This window comes from Pectinophora gossypiella, chromosome 3, assembly GCF_024362695.1.
Source record: "Pectinophora gossypiella chromosome 3, ilPecGoss1.1, whole genome shotgun sequence".
Classification (NCBI taxonomy): Eukaryota; Metazoa; Arthropoda; class Insecta; order Lepidoptera; family Gelechiidae; genus Pectinophora; species Pectinophora gossypiella.
Window position 1 is genome coordinate 1,024,922 of NC_065406.1, and position 18,544 is coordinate 1,043,465.

General features: G+C 38.1%; 2 protein-coding genes across 11 annotated transcripts in view; one reads left to right on the forward strand and one right to left on the reverse strand.

The window, feature by feature from the left end:
- The window catches only part of LOC126382225 (tRNA (adenine(58)-N(1))-methyltransferase non-catalytic subunit TRM6), a 460,488-nt gene that overhangs the window by 69,457 nt on the left and 372,487 nt on the right, over positions 1–18,544 (forward strand). The gene's annotated exons all lie outside the window — the stretch shown is intronic.
- LOC126382227 (innexin shaking-B) overlaps positions 1–18,544 on the reverse strand; it is a 196,873-nt gene that overhangs the window by 39,117 nt on the left and 139,212 nt on the right. For 5 of the 8 annotated variants that reach the window (XM_050032017.1, XM_050032021.1, XM_050032022.1 and 2 more), the window contains exon 2: positions 682–1,366. The exons of 2 other annotated variants lie outside the window; for them this stretch is intronic. In XM_050032017.1, the coding sequence (XP_049887974.1) occupies positions 682–1,053 (372 nt within the window). In that variant the 5' untranslated portion in view covers positions 1,054–1,366. Of the gene's footprint in view, positions 1–681; positions 1,378–18,544 lie in introns of all 8 variants that reach the window. One more of the 8 variants, XM_050032019.1, reaches the window with a different exon arrangement.

The following is an 18,544-nucleotide window of genomic DNA, read 5'->3' on the forward strand; positions in this document are numbered from 1 at the left end:
ATGGCCACATCGAAGCAATTCATCTAAGAAAGCAATATTGCTATTTGATATTTGTTTGCATTGCGCACTTACTTTTATATGCGCAGATGTCAAATTGCAATATTGCTTGGCCATTTTAACCCCAGGACTATGTTTATTAGTCTTGCCAAGTATGGGCAATCAGTCAGGTGTTATGTTAACGATCCATGCCATACCCACGATACAGATGACAAAGTAGTGAAATCAGAATTTCAAATGTTTAAATGTTAAAATTATAACCTGCAAATGGTAGTGGGTATATCTTCCCATGGGTTATGAAGACCGCATTCTGTCAAAGATTAAACTACAGTTTCATGTAGCGAACACATTTGAATTTCAAAATAGGATGTTCAATCAATGTTATATTTTGCATTTCCATTGCTATGTATTTTTGGTAGTTCGTCGCATTTATGGTAATAAAAATGTCATTATTAGTATTTATTAGGTTGTTAGGCAGTTTAGTAGCAGTTTTTGAAACAGATTTTTAATTTACATAATATAGGTTTCGTTTAACCATTATTTCACCTGATGGTAATTGAAAATGTACCCAAAGATAGCTTTGAGTATTTCAAGATTGTAATGATGAAAACACAGACTTCAACAGACTGTGTCCCTATTAGGTAGAAGACAAAAACTTGTCAGTAAACTTATATTAAAACTCACCTGAAAAAATAGGCAGAAGCACACCCATTGGTAGTATTTGTAGATCTTCCTGTCGCTCATATCTTCTTTGCCTTTCTCGCGGCTGTTGCCGATGCCGGGGTAAGGCACCTCCACGCCCACCTTCTTGTTGAAGAAGCTCTTCAGCGTGTAGGTGGAGTGGATCCAGCAGTACGTGTTGAGCACGTCCTCGGGGATGTCCTTCGTGTGGATGCAGTCGATGGGGTTGCCCACGTACTGCCGCGTCGTCACTATCAGGCTGAACGAGATCAGCAGGATCACGGTTATCGAATAGTGCAGTCTGAATACCGGCGAGTCGATGTGTATATAGTTCACTTTAATAAGATTCTTTAACCCGCGGAAAACGTCTAACATTTTAGTACTTTTAGATCGAGTCTCTTTTTGTGTTCGCTTCTCACTAGCATTATTTGTTACTCTATTATTGTTTCGAGCACCAGGTTTAGCTTAGTTCGTAGTTTATCGTTCGTTGTTGTAAGGCACTTGTCTGGCAGTGTAGGGTCCCTCTACTTACGTTTACGTTGGTGGAACTTTTTTGGTATTTTTATGAACTTGAGTTGTGATATCACTTGTGTCATGTTTTCTTCGTTTCATTATTGTGAGCACTGTTTTGTTTATCTATTGGTTCGCGTGCTTTTATTCGGAGTCATCAGCGGCTAGATGGTTTGTGCTAGAAAGACACTGTTTTTAAACACTTTCGATTTATATTCACTTTTATTAATATAAAACGTTTCCGAATCGAAGAGCACCTTAATATTGTAACTATTTAGAACAGAGACTTAAACTAACGGTCATGCCAGGCAGTTCGAAGGGTGTGGTCTCAGTAACTGATCATAAATTTAACGCATCACTGAAACTCATGGGCCAAACCTACCGATGTTCTAACATTTGTGAGACAGATCATCTTCATGAATGAACGGACATTACAAAGAAAACCGCAGTTTGCAAATCAACATATTTCACAAAAAATCAAAGAAAAAGTTGTAACCGACGCGAACAGGTGACTTGACTCATTCTCAGAACAAAACGCTCTTAAATAGTTTCCAAAGAAATTCTCAAAACTTGTTGAACACGTCCGTAATATCCGTCAAGTTGCTATAAATCGCCGCAAGTCAAAATACACTAAATCATATGACAGAATAGCCCTAATTATGTTAACAGCAAACTTAATAATATACGTATATTTCTGAAATCCTCAATTTAAAGAAATGTCGGCCTTCTAACAAGATACATAAGTTTGTCAACGGTTTTTGTGGCGATATAATTTATTTTGGGTGGAACGAACAGATGAAAGAAGTAGAGGTGTATAATGTTTTAAAAATACAATAGGAGAAATAGTAGTATATCAAGAATAGAATAGAGAGACCTTGGAGCTGTCTGGTGATATAATGTCTCCATTTGTCTGTTTAACGACTGTGCCCGCGTTAATTTAGCTAATAATTTGGTTTATTGTTAATAAATCACTATGTTAACGTTACGCCACAAATAATGTGAAAATAAATTTCTGTAATTATGCTTTTGGCTTGCACAACTGTAATAATAACAGAGGAAGCTGTTTATCAATACTTATTGCTTAACATAAACATAGTTATGTACAACAACATAACAAACATAGTCAGAGGTGTATAATAGTATATACACCCACTCCTCGAAAACTATGTTTAAGTCGGGGGCAAGTCTATTGCCATTCAACAACAATTTAAGAGCCACGCTCTTGTCGGTGTAGCATTTTCCATTCCAGTCTATCAAAGGCCAATTCCTTGACTTCCCTATAAGACACGACGTTAACCTTTTCTTTAATCTATTCCATGTAAGGAAAGAGAGCAAGGGGAAGCCCAAGAAGAGCTATTGCCATTAAACGGGCACAAATCCTGAAAATCACGTGATTTTAATTATTTCTGATCCAAACGGCGGAAGGCAAGAGGGAAACCACTGCCCTATTTTTCCCTAAAAAGTAGCACGGAGAATGCTACATCGACAAGAGTGTGGCTCTTAAAGTAGTGATGATGATGATCCAAACATGAATTCTAATTCCAAAAATCAAATTCAGTTGTGAAAATCCGAGCTGGTAATCGAACCCCTGACTCTACGGTGATAAATCACGCTTTCTCCGAACATTGCTATCACGGATTCTTAGTTTTAAAGTAATGTAAGTATGCAAGATAATAATACATCATAAACATACATAAACTCACGCCCGCAATCCCTAATGGGGTGGGCAGAGCCACAAGTAATCAAAGACAACAACAATAATATAATAATATAATAAAATATTATGTTAGACAGCTTGATAAAGCTATTAAGTACATATCAATGGATTTCAGTACTATGTTTTGTAAAAACAAATATAGGATTTGAGTTTGTGGATATACAGTGCAAATGATAGGCACAATCGACTGCTTAAAAAAATAAATAAAAAAACATATTGCAATTTACGTGATGTTAATATTTATTACACACATACTTACTAAAAATAACTAATTTCCACACAACCAAATTAATGAAGACGCTGAGTAGGAGTAATTAATCACATCAAACCTTCATTAAAATTTTATAGTCAAAATATGCTCTGCAGATTTCACACTGTGACGTCATATTTTAGATATAGATGCTGAAATACCCCAATTTAATGACTCCCAATCAAATTAATATTATGGTAATAAATAATATAACTCATTAGATCGCTTAGATTCGTCAGTTTGTCACAATTACCGTACCCACGTGTCCGGGCCGGAAACTCGCGCTTGTCGTAAATGACACGAATTTATTTATGATTTGGCACTTCAAAGACGCGATCCGCGTTTTTCGTTACGTATTTTTTGTAAATAAATTATACGTAATCTTTCATACACGGTTATAAGGATTAGTTGGGAATGCGGAACTTGGTTTAAAATACGTTCCGATACCGACCCCGCCGGCGTGATCGACGATTTCCCTCAATCAGCGCTTATCGCTATCGACCCACTGGGGTCGATTAATTCTTTCAAATATTTTTCTTCTCAGACGACGCCCTGAGCCGAGGTTCGCGTCCAACTGGGCACCCTCAGGCCTGTTGTCTTAAACGTTGTACCGGGTGAGAGCCTTCAGCGCTCCCCATTTGTCCGCCCAAGTAGTTAATGCCATCTGCGGCAAATCTACAATAAGTCACGTCAAAAAAACACTATCACTGTTTCGTATCCACAACGTTGTATCACTCTAGTTATAAAGGAACACTTGAAGACACGTACTAACTAAACTACACTCAAGTAGGCGTACCTCTACACTGTTATCTTTAGAATTTATTCGTTGGCTACATACAAAATTCACGGCAGTTGAACAAAAGGAAGGATTCTATCTTGAGAAATGCATCGCTCTGTGAAATATTCCCAACTTCTACCAAAGTTACGGCTAAGAATGGAACCAGTGCAGGTAACGAGAGAAGATCGTCATATTTTCACATCATGCTTAGTCGTATATAAAGCGAAACTTTTTCATATCATTTTTGCTCAACCCATGATGATGGTATCCGAATTTTTCAAATTCATCTATAATGCCGTCTATATTTTATTATATTTATTATAAGATTAATGACTACCTAAATGATAAAAATGTCTGGTATTGAATGTGTTCCTCTAGTTATTAAATAACTTGTAATGTATATCCTCATTGGTTTTTAAAAGATGTGTTGCTGTTGCAGTTTCTTGTCATTTCTTCTCCTCAGCCATAACACCTTGCGAAATGACGTAAATTCAAAAATGTTACATTGACCTTCAACAAGTTTATCCATGATAATTACGTTGAATAAATGATTCTGATTTCTGATTATTGGTCGAGCCAACCGTGTTAGTGAAAAGTGGGGGGTTTTAAGGGCCACATCGAAGCAATTCATCTAAAATTGCTATTTGACATTTGTTTGCATTGCTATTTGACAATGACAAATGTCAAATTGCTTTTTTAGATGAATTGCTTCGATTGGCCTTTTTAAACGCCCTTCACTTAAGATAAATTAATAACCCATTGGTGCAAGTCTGCCAACGGGGTTTAAAGCATTTTAATTCATTATTACTGTTTTGTTTATGGTGTAAATACTTTTTTTAACTTTCTAATTAATTTTACTTATATTGAACCTGAAAGCTTCTCCTGCGCTTACGACACGGAAGGATTTTGATTAGCTGTCACCTTTACGGGTTAAATCTATGGATGCAGATCGAGACAATAAAGATAAAAACTGCATATTTCTCCCATCAGGTGTCGCTACTGTTGAGCGTTCTTTAATTATGACAGTACCCTACACTATTTGAGCAAAAAAACATATTGTTTTGGTTACATTTTTACACTAAAACTCTTTGCGCAGCGTTTAACTGCAAAATCATAGTATTATCTAGACACGCGGTAGCGTGTCAAGCCAAGTTAAAGAAACAGAACTGGCGAGCCGCACCGTGTGTAATATTACACGGACCATTTGGAGACACTTTTGACCCCCTCATAAATATTCTATTTCCTAAAGATTGGAAAGAAGAAAATTGAGAAAAACTTATTTTCAATCAAAACTGCCTTTTTCCAACTGGCTGCTTTTCTTTTTCGTAACTCATTCAGACGGGATATAATCCAGGTTGCTCCACATTTTATAGCAGTTTATCACGAATTTTAACTGGACAATGTGGAGAAATGTCAGAATTTGTGCAGCTGCTTACACTTGAGCTTCTAGTTTTTATCTTTCTTTCTAAATATATAGAACATCTTCCTTTCTAATTGCATGTTAATCTATAACATAATCATGCTCACCGAGCTTTCTATTAGACTAACGTGATAAGTTTTTCGTAACTCATCCTTCAGAAGGGATACACTTCAGGTTGCTCCACATTTTATAGCAGTTTATAAATAATTTTAGCTGGACAATATGGAGAAATGTCAGAATTTGTGCAGCTGCTTACACTTGAGCTTCTAGTTTTTAACCTCTTTATTTCAAAACGAAACTTTATCATACTCTCAGAAGAGTTTGTCCACTTCACCTGGAAAGTCTTAGCCTGTCGGCTTTGAGATACGACGGCGGACATTGCTGAGGCTCTGAGTCACCTGATATTTGAATTTGCCATCTTATAAATACTTTTAAAACCGACTTTAAAAAAGAGGAGGTTATTAATATGACCCGCATGTAATCGTATGTATAGTTATGTGTCATTCCGTGTTTTGTTTTTTATCTGTTCTGTGGTGTCCCTTATAATAAACGTTTCTTTCTTTCTAATATTATTGGAATTGCACATTATTCGTATATGTTGTAGTCTATGTGGGGTTTTAAACCCGCATGTATCACAGCGGGGTCTGCATGACAACCGCGTCGCGCTCGGCGCGTATATCGAGCGCTTCGACCAATAAAAGATACGAATGCTATCTACCGTCAAATGGCTATTGGTCGAAGGCCTCGATATTATTATTATATCGCGCTCAGCGCGCTTGCCGTGCAGATCCTACAGGTGTAAGTATGTATTTATGTTTAACAACGCATTTCTCAGATACTTACCACAAATCGTATGGCAATAGTTCTAAATACATTGTTTGAGATATACGCGGTTGTTATAATAATTAAAACACATAATATCGGGTTCTTACCGCGTTAAATCTTTAAAAATTAGAACGGTCTCCCTGGTCCAGTGGTTTGAGGTTCGAATCCCGGTACGACAAATCACAAACATCACTTTGTGATCCCTAGTTTGGTTAGGACATTGCAGGCGGATCACCTGATTATCAAAAAGTAAGATGATCCGTGCTTCTAAAGGCACGTGAAGCCGTAGGCCCCGGTTACTACTTACTGATGTAAGTACGTAGTCGTTACATGAGTCATGTCAGGGGCCTTTGGCGGCTCAATAGCAAAACTGACACCAGGGTTGATGAGGTTGGTAATCTACGGTATAATACGATAGGTGATAGGAGATCGATAAAAATGTGACTTCCACCTCTCATCAGTGTTGGTGAGAGTAGGTACTCATACTCTTAGCAACAATAATGCTGAGTCAGTCCCATTTCCCTGGGCAGTGGTAGCTACTAGTCACAATATTAATTTATGTAACTTCTTTTGTAACCTCCTCTGTTTTGGAAATAAAGTTATTCTATTCTATTTTATTCATGTTGCTGATTTTAACGTGATAACATTCCGCTTATGGACGGTACTGAAAAATATCGGCGTCCGAAAGACGTAATATACGATCCCGACGACCCTATTACTCTAGCCATAGAGGCACCCAATCAGCTCGCGACGCCAAACACTTCAGGACCACGATACCCACCCCGCCGGCGTGGTCGACGATTTCCCTCATTCAGCGCTTATCGCTATCGACCCGCTAGGGTCGATTAATTCTTTCAAATATTTTTCCTCTCAGACGACGCCCTGAGCCGAGGCTCGCGCCCAACTGGGCACCCTCAGGCCTGTTGTCTTAAACGTTGTACCGGGTGAGAGCCTTCAGCGCTCCCCATTTGTCCGGCTAAGTAGTTAATACCATCTGCGGCGAATCTACAATAAGTCACGTCAAAAAAAAAACGTGATAAGAACCTCTCTGATAAGAAATATGTCTGATCTTATGTCATGACTAACACGATTAGGCCAAGTGCCCTAAATTATTTACTGGTCACCTAAACCGCACCTGCTCTTCAGATTACGACCCTATGCCGTGACCTAACGGTTCAGAATACCCTGAACGTGATGGAGAAACTGATCTCTTACCCATACAACATTTTTGATGGGCGACATGATACTGAATAGGCCGGTACGGTCACGAGTACTAATATATATACACTTTGAAACCATGTCACATTAACATTTTTACAAATTAAACCGTGTGGCGTTCTAGTTGTGATGGTTGAGTGGTGTGCTGGTAATTAAATGACCACATAAAGTAATATTTTAAAGTTTATTGTTTTTTTTTACTTATTCACACATTTTACACTTTTTTATTAATATTTTATAAATCACCATATATTTTTAGTATTGTTTGAGATAATTTTTTAACACAAGAAAAATATTAAATATGCATCCATTTTTAATGCTAAGAAGGAAGTCTTTATTTTATACATTGTTTTAAGTTTACGCGGTTATTATCATAATTAAAGGACATAGTAACGGGAGTCTCATATCTCCATTTAAACGCGGTAAGAACCCGTTACTATGTGCTTTAATTAGTCTTTATTTTGTCTATGACAATACCTTTTTTATAGTAACAAAAACCATAGACATTTTTATATTTTGTTCGTGATCCGAACAAACCGTAAGTCTCATTAAATGTCAAATAGGACAGTGCGACAGGGTTCTAAAGTGGGTACATGTTATTGTTCATGACTGTACAATACTACGCAGACTTTTTTATACGATAACTATATATACATACATAAACTCACGCCTATTTCCCACCGGGGTAAGCAGAGACTATAGAATTCCATTTGCTTCGATCCTGACACACTTCTCTTGCTTCCTCCACATAACTATGACTACGATAACTATGTCATTGTTAATTAGTAGACTAAGGCGGTTTATAACAGTACACAACGGCCTCCGTGGTCGAGTGGTTGATTGTTGTTCTCAAGGATCAGATGTCTCGAGTTCGAATCCCGATGGGCACATTATCACAAAATCACTTTCTGAGCCCTAGTTTGATTAGGACATTGCAGGCTGATCACCCTATTGTCCGAAAGTAAGATGATCCGTACTTCACAAGGCACGTTAAGCGGTTACTAATTACTGATGTAAGTATGTAGTCGTTACATGAGCTATGTCAGGGGCCTGTGGCGGCTCAATAATAACCCTGACACCAAGGTTGCTGAGGTTGGTAATCCACCTCACAACCCATACTTTAGAAAGAGACAGGACGCGGTTGCGGTCCTGGTTGTCGGTAAAGGTTGACATTTGGCAAGGTAGTATTGACTTGTATGTAATCCGTCGATCTTAACACTCGAACACGTCTTTCGTCGGCAATGAGCGTCGCATCTATAGGGCTCAACGCTCTCCATTTGTCCGGCCAATTAGTGAACACTATCCGAGGCAAACCAACAATACTAAGCACGACAAAAAAGATCGTATTACAAAATGACACGCCATCAAAACGATAAGAAAAAGAAGAACGAACGTAAAAAAAAAACTTCAAATAATCCCCGTCAGTCACATGCTTGACAGTTATGTCCTACTCTTAAACAAAACACTTGCGCACGCGTCAATGATCAAACGTTTCTTTAACGATACAGCTTGCTAAGTCGCCAGACTAAATACCGTAAAAAAGTGGTATAAAAAAAACTCATTGTGTGGCGTCAGACGCTAAAGTGACATGGATCGGTGTTACTTCATGACACTAAATAAATGTCTACAGTTTTATAATTTTCCACGATGTCACCTCGGTTTTCGTAGTAGGATGTCCATACGTTTGGTAGTAAATTGAAATATATAGGACATCTTCTTTTCTCATTGCATGTTAATCTATAACATCGGGTTCTTACCGCGTTTAAATCAGGGAAATGACACTCCCGATATTTTGACACTGTTGCAAGTGCCATGATCACGGGATGACTGATACCTACTCCACTCCAATCTTATCAGTCATCCCGTGATCATGGCACTTGCAAAAGTGTCGAAATATCGGGAGTCTCATATCCCTGATTTAAACGCAGTAAGAACCCGATATTATGTGTTTTAATTATGATAATGGTGCTAATTCCTGTAAATACCATCTAATTTTATTTTAAGTTATATCTGTCATTTTCTTATCCGCCGAAAAGGAAAGGGACGGGTAATCGACAAGCATAAAATTTATGGAACACACGTCAATTTTAAGCACAAATCTAAACCAACCGTCTATAAATTTTACATCAGTCAATAACCCGACACATTCATTTACTCATTCTTCCTAAAATTAAGAGCTGTGAATCATCCGTCCCTTTCCTTTTCGACGGATATGAAAATGACGGATATAACTTAAAATAAAATTAGACGGTGTCTCCAGGAATCGGGGCCAATAACCGCGTAAACTTAAAACAATGTATAAAGTATATATTTATTATTTAATTATATTATAGTATTTCGCATTCTGGCACACTTCATACAAGACACCTCGTTTTACACAGACACTACACATTGACGTTATCGTAAACGCGCATCTGTGTGTGACGTCTGAAGCTCATACGATTGAAGACTAAAGTAACACCGAGGGGGTGAGGTAAACCTAGCTCAGCCGCTGGTGCGGAGCGGAGAGTTGCCGTTCTATGCCTATTCTTTATTCTATGATATTGGCATTGACTTCAATTCAATTCAATTCTCAATTATTTATTGCATTCCATGTAGTACATTGGAGTGTTACATAGGCATAGGAACTAAAACATGGACCCTGTAGGGCACAGTAACGTTGAAGAAAAGAGAGGAAGTGTGTATTAAAATTAAAACTTATCATTCAAGCTCTTTTTAATTAGCATTATTTTTAGATTTTTTATAAATAAATTAGTTTTAGTTTCATCTCTTAAGTACTTAAGGAGATTATTTTATATTTTAATGGACATTGCTAATGGGCTCGTGGCGTGTAATTTTAGCCTAGAATTTAGCAACATTAACACATTGACACATTTCCCACATTCCCGAACTTGTCCTAATTATCCCAGCGTCACTGTCACTGAACGGGTAAGAAAACTCTTGGCAGCGCACAGCGGTTGGTCGGCAGTGACACACTGTCCAATTATATAGCGTTATTCATTCACAACTCCGAGGGGCGTTATACACCTAGTTACTCGTCGTAGTATGAACTACAGATTACCCAATTTATGCCAAGTGGATTGGATTGTTTCTGTGATAAAGGCACATAAACTCTTTATTTTTCACTTTCCTTCCACCGACTGTAATTGGAATACCATTGTATTTAAGTCTATAATTTATGTAATACAAACAGGATTTAAAAAAAAAAAGAAAACAAAGGAAAACATGAAACAGTAGGACTAGGGCCCTGTGCTGGGAGGTTTTCTGGCCACGTCTTCCCTCAGCGTTACAAATTCCGATGTGGTAGTAGTATTACAGCTAGTTACATAATAATGTAATTTAATTTTTTGACGTTCAAAAAGCGCTAACTTTGTAAGCCAATTTCGAAAAATAAATATTTTTGAGTTTTGAATTTTTGGACACGTTAACTTATACGAAAATTGAAGGAAAGAGAGGAAGGGGTAGCCCTAGGAGAATATTTATGAAACAAATAAAAGAGAAGGTGCAGGTCGTGTCGTATCAGGAGGTGACGGGTTTGGCGGGAAGAAGAGAGGAATGGCGATTACTCTACCGACAAGAGCGTAGCTCTTAAATCAAGAGAAAGAGAGAGAGAGAACTCATACGAACGCGTTCCGTTGCCTTATATTTAATAATAATAATAATAAGGCGTCGGGATGTGACGACCCCATCGCCCCCTGGTCATTCATCAGCGAACCTGGTGAATTCAATAGTGCAGTCAGTCTCCGCAGGCCAGCTTGTGGCGAGCTGTTGGTGAGTGACAACACCGCGGAGCTGAGATCCCCGAGAGTCGGTCAGGCCCTCCGTCTCCGGCTTGCCTTCACTGGCCGGCCGGAGTGGACCCCAGAGGGGGCCGCAGGACTCTCACCTCTGGCTTGCCTTCATTGGCCGACCAGAGTGGGGCGTTAGAGCTATACGCTCGCAGGGTGGAAGTGAAAGATGCATAAGTCGCGAGTTGGTGAGGCGGGTAAACCGCCTCGCAGAAAGCGGTGTACACCTCTCGACACCCTGAGCTGCTCACAACCATGTTGCTGCCTTGCCGTCCAGTCGCGTCGGCTAGATAGGTGGCCCATCCCGTGAGTGGCGAGTCACCGCCTGCTCATTTATCCATGTTTACCAACATTGGTCGAGCAGGCGCCATAGTCCCCCATAGCTCCAGTATCCCGGTCCACTAACCCCCAACCCAATAGCCCAGTTCCCTTTGTTCCCATAATTTGCAATAGTCCTACACGAACCGGGGATTGTCTTTGGGTGCACTCCCATAGTGCATACAGGGATAATCGCCGGTTGGTGTCACACCACATTTAGATTAAACTGTCTTAAGGGGCCTCTACGTGTTGGCTTCGGCCCCACGCACGCCTTCCAAAAGTCCGGGCCTCCATAGGCCCGAGATATGAAAAAGACATACAATAATAATAATAAAAAAGTTTATTTAGGTAAAGTTTATTTCGAGGCGTGACTTTATACTGCCAGTTTTTCTTAAATATTTTTGACGTGACTTGCTACATATCTTTATATTTAATAATAATAATAATGCACTGTGTTTATACTTAATAATGTTGACATGTTATATTTGATATCTTGAAGTTTATTTTTAAAATATTATTACGTGTACATCTTAAATATTTGCATTCTATGGTCAATAGCTGACTAGGAGGAACTAATTTTAATGACGAGCAACAATGTAATTAATGTACCCTTCTCAATGGCAAATAAATGATTATGATTATGGCATTAACTACTTGGCCGGACAAATGGGGAGCACTGACAGAGAGATTGTGTCCTCTAATATTTTGAATCCCAGATCGGACTCCGTTTCTAAACCACTGAATTCGATATTATTAGTTGAGACCTGCAGATTTGACATGTCTAGTTTTTAGAAGCGACTGCCTGTCTGACCTTCCAACTCGCGAAGGGAAAACTAGCCCAATACATTATCTCACATACGACTCACTTCTCGGGAATGCGGGTTTCTTCCCGATGTTTCATTCACCGCTGTGCACGTGATAATCATTTATGATCCAAACGTGAATTCTTGGAATTATTGGTTTCCGCACGTCCTGGGTTTCGAACCCGCAGTGAAAGTCACGCGATCTTCCAACTAGGCCACCATGGCACTCCTTTCTCCTCCGTCTGTCGACGTATTTGTATATAGAATTTTAAATCACAAATGCAATCAGACCCGATCCGGATTTATCCGGAAAACTCTCATGCGGCTTACAACGAGAGTTAAACACTCAATGGCATTGTCTGTCCATCTGTATTGATTTTCTTTTATATTTTTCAACACATTTAGAATAAATAATATAAAGTTGAAAAATTGTAAGACTTGTGGATTTATCGCCGCTTACAGTCATAGTCAGTGTGTTTATTAAAAACATCATAATAGGAAAGCTAGAAGGAAAGAGAGGAAGGGGAAGACCAAGAAGAGCTTACATGGAACAGATTAAAGAAAAGGTTAACGTCGTGTCTTATAGAGAAGTCAAGGAATTGGCCTTTGATAGACTGGAATGGAAAATGCTACACTGACAAGAGCGTGGCTCTTAAATTGATGATGATGATTAAAGTCATTGTCGGATGTGATTTGTGATGACAAAACCTAGAAATTGGCACGCTAGTTTAAATCCAGTTAAAAGCACGTGGGATCACTTTTTACCTGGTGGGTTAAAATGGCCACATCGAAGCAATTCATCTAAGAAAGCAATATTGCTGTTTGACAGTTGTTTGCATTGCGCACTTACTGTTATATGCGCAAATGTCAAATTGCAATATTGCTTTCTTAGATGAATTGCTTCGATGTGACCATTTTAACCCCCCTGAAATCAAATTGATTGAATGGCTTTGAGGTTTTGATGAAGAAAATAACATCAGAATGTGATTTTATCAAAAAGGCACAAATTGTTATTATATTTCCAGAGATTTTCGACATAAATAAGTAGCTGGCTGTTCAACGCGGAAACGCAGCCAGCATTATGGGTACATTTGCACCAGGTACGATTCGAGGCGCGCTTTTTAATTAAGGTTTAGTTAAAAAAAAAATGGGTTAAAACAAACAAGTTACAGGGGCTTCCCTAAAAGTAGTCAGATGACACTATTCGTTTAAATGTTAATTGTGCAATAATTTATTTTATTTTGAGTTTTGTTTATTTCTTTTAGTTTTATTTAATTTTATTTTTGTTTTGTTTCATATTTTTGTTCTGTAACTGTTTTTTTTATGGTGTAAATAAAGTTGAAATTAATGTTCAATAAGTAGATATTCGGACACGCGTTGGCTGATTCCTTTTACATTTACTTAAAAATAATTTGTTATCTAATACCTATATTTTGGATCAAACAAATATTCTATCTTATTCACGCAAGGTTGAACTTACCGCAGCATAATAGATTTGCATAAGACACGGTGTAAAGCCAATTGCATAAAATTTATAGCGTCTATAACCGTATTTCATTGATATTTGTCAACGTAAAACATTCTTTATGCATTGGTCTTTGTGTTCAAATCGCGTGATAACTTTCCTGTATCTGCAGCCGCATCGATTTGTTCACGTCAAAGATTTAATATTGATCGGGAACAGGTTTCTTCAGTTTGTTTCTAAATTCGAAAATTCAAATACGAAGTCGTCAATTTCTACTGCGCCAAAAAATCTACTTAAAACATAATAAGTTAGATTGCCTGTTCTGATTTGACTTATAACAACATTCACTAACACCCCTGTATCCGCGAAGGGGTAGGCAGAGGTGCACAGTATACATATTGACATACACTCCTCGCCAGTTAAATTTACCTCCCATGTGATAGAGTTCCGGGCACAAGTCCTGGAAACCGCATGAATTATCTATGATCTAAACATGAATCTAAACTTATAAAGTTGAATAAAATCGATACACCGATAAACAAACACCCACACCATTGGTTGGAAGAGATTTAGAGATAAGCCCATTGTTTGTAACATCTTGTATTCAAATCAAATCAAATCAAATCAAATATACTTTATTGCACAGAACTAAAATTTCAACAATCAGACATAACACATGAAAACAGTACAATTGTATTCTTGGAATAGCAAAAGAATTTGTGAAACTATTGGTTCCTAGTTTACTAAGAAAACATTTGCCACATTGAAGACAAGAACAACCACGAAAAAATCAGGTCAAGAAAAGATTAGCAACACTCCTCTAGACAAAGTAAGAGTCAACGACAGATACGTCAATCAATATTTCAAAGTTAGTGTTAACAGTTTAGAGGGACATTGCGAGTTAAAAGCGTGTCGGAGTGTCTAACGAACGCGGAACATTACAACTAAATGCCGAGTGACGCGTTTGTCATGGTCGTCACATTACTAGAGGACGAATTGAGTAGACAGCATGTCGTAAAAAAAAATACAAATTTCCAAAATTGCTTTAGTATTCATGTGCGATGACTGTTTGTTAAAATTAAGTTGCGTGCAATGAAGTGTAGGTATTTGATTGATTGATTGAATATTAAAATGCTTAGTTCTAAATTCAAAATCTGATCATTTATGAGCATGGAAAATAGTATTCGTTTGTGTTCGGTTTTCAAAAACATAAATTGATTGCCGTGGGACATTAACAAAATAGAAGTACCTCCTGATTTAAATTATTCTAAATACAATTCTGGATTTCAACGGAGCAGCAAGTTTTTCATATTTATTTTAATTTTTTAATAATACTTTTGTACTTGTTTAATACTCTACTATAGGCATAATATGATCTGAAAATAAAGTTAGGTTAAGTTAGAATTTGAATTTAAGGTATTCCACAGAGGGTTGTCACTTATCCAAGTCATCATCTATCGTGTGGGTTGTGAGGTGGAGTACCAACCTCATCAACTCTGGTGTCAGGGTTACTATTGAGCCGCCAAAGGCCCCTGACATGGCTCATGTAACGACTACTTACTTACATCAGTAAGTAGTAACCGGGACCAACGGATTAACGTGCCTTCCGAAGCACGGATCATCTTACTTTTTGGACAATCAGGTGATCAGCCTGTAATGTCCTAACCAAACTAGGGATCACAAAGTGATGTTTGTGATATGTCCCCACCGGGATTCGAACCCGGGACCTCCGGATCGTGAGCCCAACGCTCAACCACTGGACCACGGAGGCCGTTATCAACTATCCAAGCTTCACTGTAGTACGTCATTTGCACGTTAAAAAGCTACAAATGCTTCATCAAATTAAATTAAAAAAGCAATTCGGTATTTTAATAGCGTCTTTTCGGGATACTAATTAGGACTTCCCAGCACTAAAGCGGTATCTGCTTTCTATAAATACCCACAAAGTCGGGAGATACATCTCATAAGGTGAAAGGATAACGTACGGGCAAGCCACAATGATAGTATTTTTAAACAGCCGTAAAAATGCCAATGTTGCCATATCTTTTTCCAAATAAATACTATCCGGAGTCGTTGACTCTCCTGCAAGGGGATCTGTTTAGTTATTACTCGATGGAGCAGCGTTTCTCAAACTAAAAAAGTAAATAATATATCCAATATTAGATAGAAAAGATTCGAACAGCCTAATCTTGATACATCACTATGCTAATGTACGTCACAACACCAGCTTACATACTTTGACAGATCTAAATAATTCTATACGTTTGCGATGGAATATTCCACTTGATATTAACTCGGAATACTGAGCTGAATCATCCCCTTAGTATTCGTTACGATGTCACTTAAACACTCCGTAAAAGTACGTGTAGGTGTTAGTGAGACCCTAACGAATAGGTATTGAAGGGGATGATTCAGTATAATATTCAGTCCATAAATCTGAGTTGATATGAAGTAGAATTTCCTGTCGGAAAATTCATAAAGAATTTAGTGTTTTCTTTATTTATTTTCAGTTACATTCTTTCGAGGAGCTCGGTGGCGCAGCGGTTAATGCGCTCGGTCTGCGATTGTTGAAGTTAAGCAACTTTCGCAAAGGCCGGTCATAGGATGGGTGACCACAAAAAAAAAGTTTTTATCTCGAGCTCCTCCGTGCTTCGGAAGGACGTTAAGCCGTTGGTCCCGGCTGTAATAGCAGTCGTTAATAACCACCAATCCGCACTGGGCCCGCGTGATGGTTTAAGGCCCGATCTCCCTATCCATCCATAGGGAAGGCCCGTGCCCCAGCAGTGGGGACGTTAATGGGCTGATGTTGATGACAAACTTTTGCGAAGAAAAATTCCACTTGATAACAATTCAGAATCATGGTCTGAATTATCTTTCAAATTTTTCGTTACGATGTCACTAACACCCTGTAGATAATAAGAACCCTATGTAAGAAATGATAAAAAGCACCCTAATACAGTGAAACATTCTAAAGCTAAATGTCAATAAACACCCCTGTATAAAAATGGAAGGGGACAATTATATAATTTGAAACATCTGTATAGTAATGACATCATTTTAACGTACTAAATTGTAGTATATTTGTGTGGAAAATAAACCTTAGCGATGGGGAGGACCAATGCTAAGGACATTTCGGCTTTCAGTCTACCCTATAGCGTGACAAATGGCTTCAGGAAATTGCATATTACAGACAGGTATTTAGACGGAGAAGGGTAATATAAGTGTGTTAACATTTCGCTAGAAAATGTATCATAACTTCAAAGGCTTTATTATAGTATGGATATTTTTAGTAGGCACTCCCCATTTGTCCGGCCAAGTAGTCAATGCCATTTGCAGTAAACCCGCAATAAATAATTCACGTCAAAAAAAATGTTTGTAAATATGTTTATTCTTTGCCATGCAGTGGATGATTTAGTGGATTCATAAAATGTAGCGGCGAATCTACAATAAGTCACGTCAAAAAAAAAAAAATTTTTTTCATGAATGGCCGTAATAAAATTCATTTTATTTTATTTTATTTATTTTATTTTATTTATAAAATATAATAAATACTATAATAAAATAAAATAAAATATAAAAAAAATTTGATTTTCTAAATGACTGAACATAATCATAGAGCAATACCGCCTCCGCGGATAAAATATAAGTCAAATTGCTAAGATTTAAAAATCAATAAGTACTTACACGAAACGAAAAAGCGCTCGTAAAGATTGAGAGCCAATGCATTGAGACATGGAATCCATATATAAATTCTTTGTAATGAGCGCACTGCTTCAGATGGAAAGTATTCAGTACTTTAAGTATACTTACCATTTATTATACGCACTGTGCCCCGGCGCACACTGGGGATCTTTTGATCGCGACTTTAAAAGAGGCTTATTTATGTTTCGAAGTAAATAAACTGCATTTGATTCCCAGACGTTATGTATGGGGTCGCTGAAGGCGAATGAATGAGTGAATGGAACTTCATTGCTTTCAAGAACTTTATGTACTGACATGGAAAAAGGAATAATGCTACGTATTGAACGGTGAGGAGCTCGGTGGCGCAGCGGTTAAGGCGCTCGGTCTGCGATCGTTCAAGTTAAGCAATTTTCGTAAAGGCCGGTCATAGGATGGGTTACCACAAAAAAAAAAGTTTTCATTTCGAGCTCCTTCGTGCTTCGGAAGGCACGTTAAGCCGTTGGTCCCGGCTGCATTAGCAGTTTTGTAAAAAGGAGGTAAATGTCAAACTACATAAGGATACAAATCCCCTACAGAGCTTACGCTTATCGTGAAAGCTTAAAAAATATACAACTTAACGCCTCAGTTGATAACGAAACATGGTGCAATGTCCATCATAAACGCTTATTTCATGACTCAGAGATTCCGGAAAACAGATACATCAAACAAAATCTCGTTAAGCTGAAAATACACGTTTAGCATTTCAAATTAGTGAGTGACGAATCACTAAGCTGTCCAGATTCCGAAGAGTCTCAGATACCACCACTTCCGTGCGCAGACGCCGATGAGCCACATCCGCCGGCCATTTTGGCGCGTTTCCGGAAAATGACGCCATTTTATTTTAAGAGAACGTTGCTCAATAGATTGCTAATCGGCTGCACTGACTTTGTAAACGAGAAATGTTTATAAAAACTCATTTTATGAACTTTACGGCGGATTATTAGAGACATTAGGTGGGTTATAAAAATACGCCTACAAGATCAGACGATTGCACGTATGTTTCATATCTCGTCGTTTTCTACATTCTTTCCTGGTGATTCTTTGTTGTAAGTAC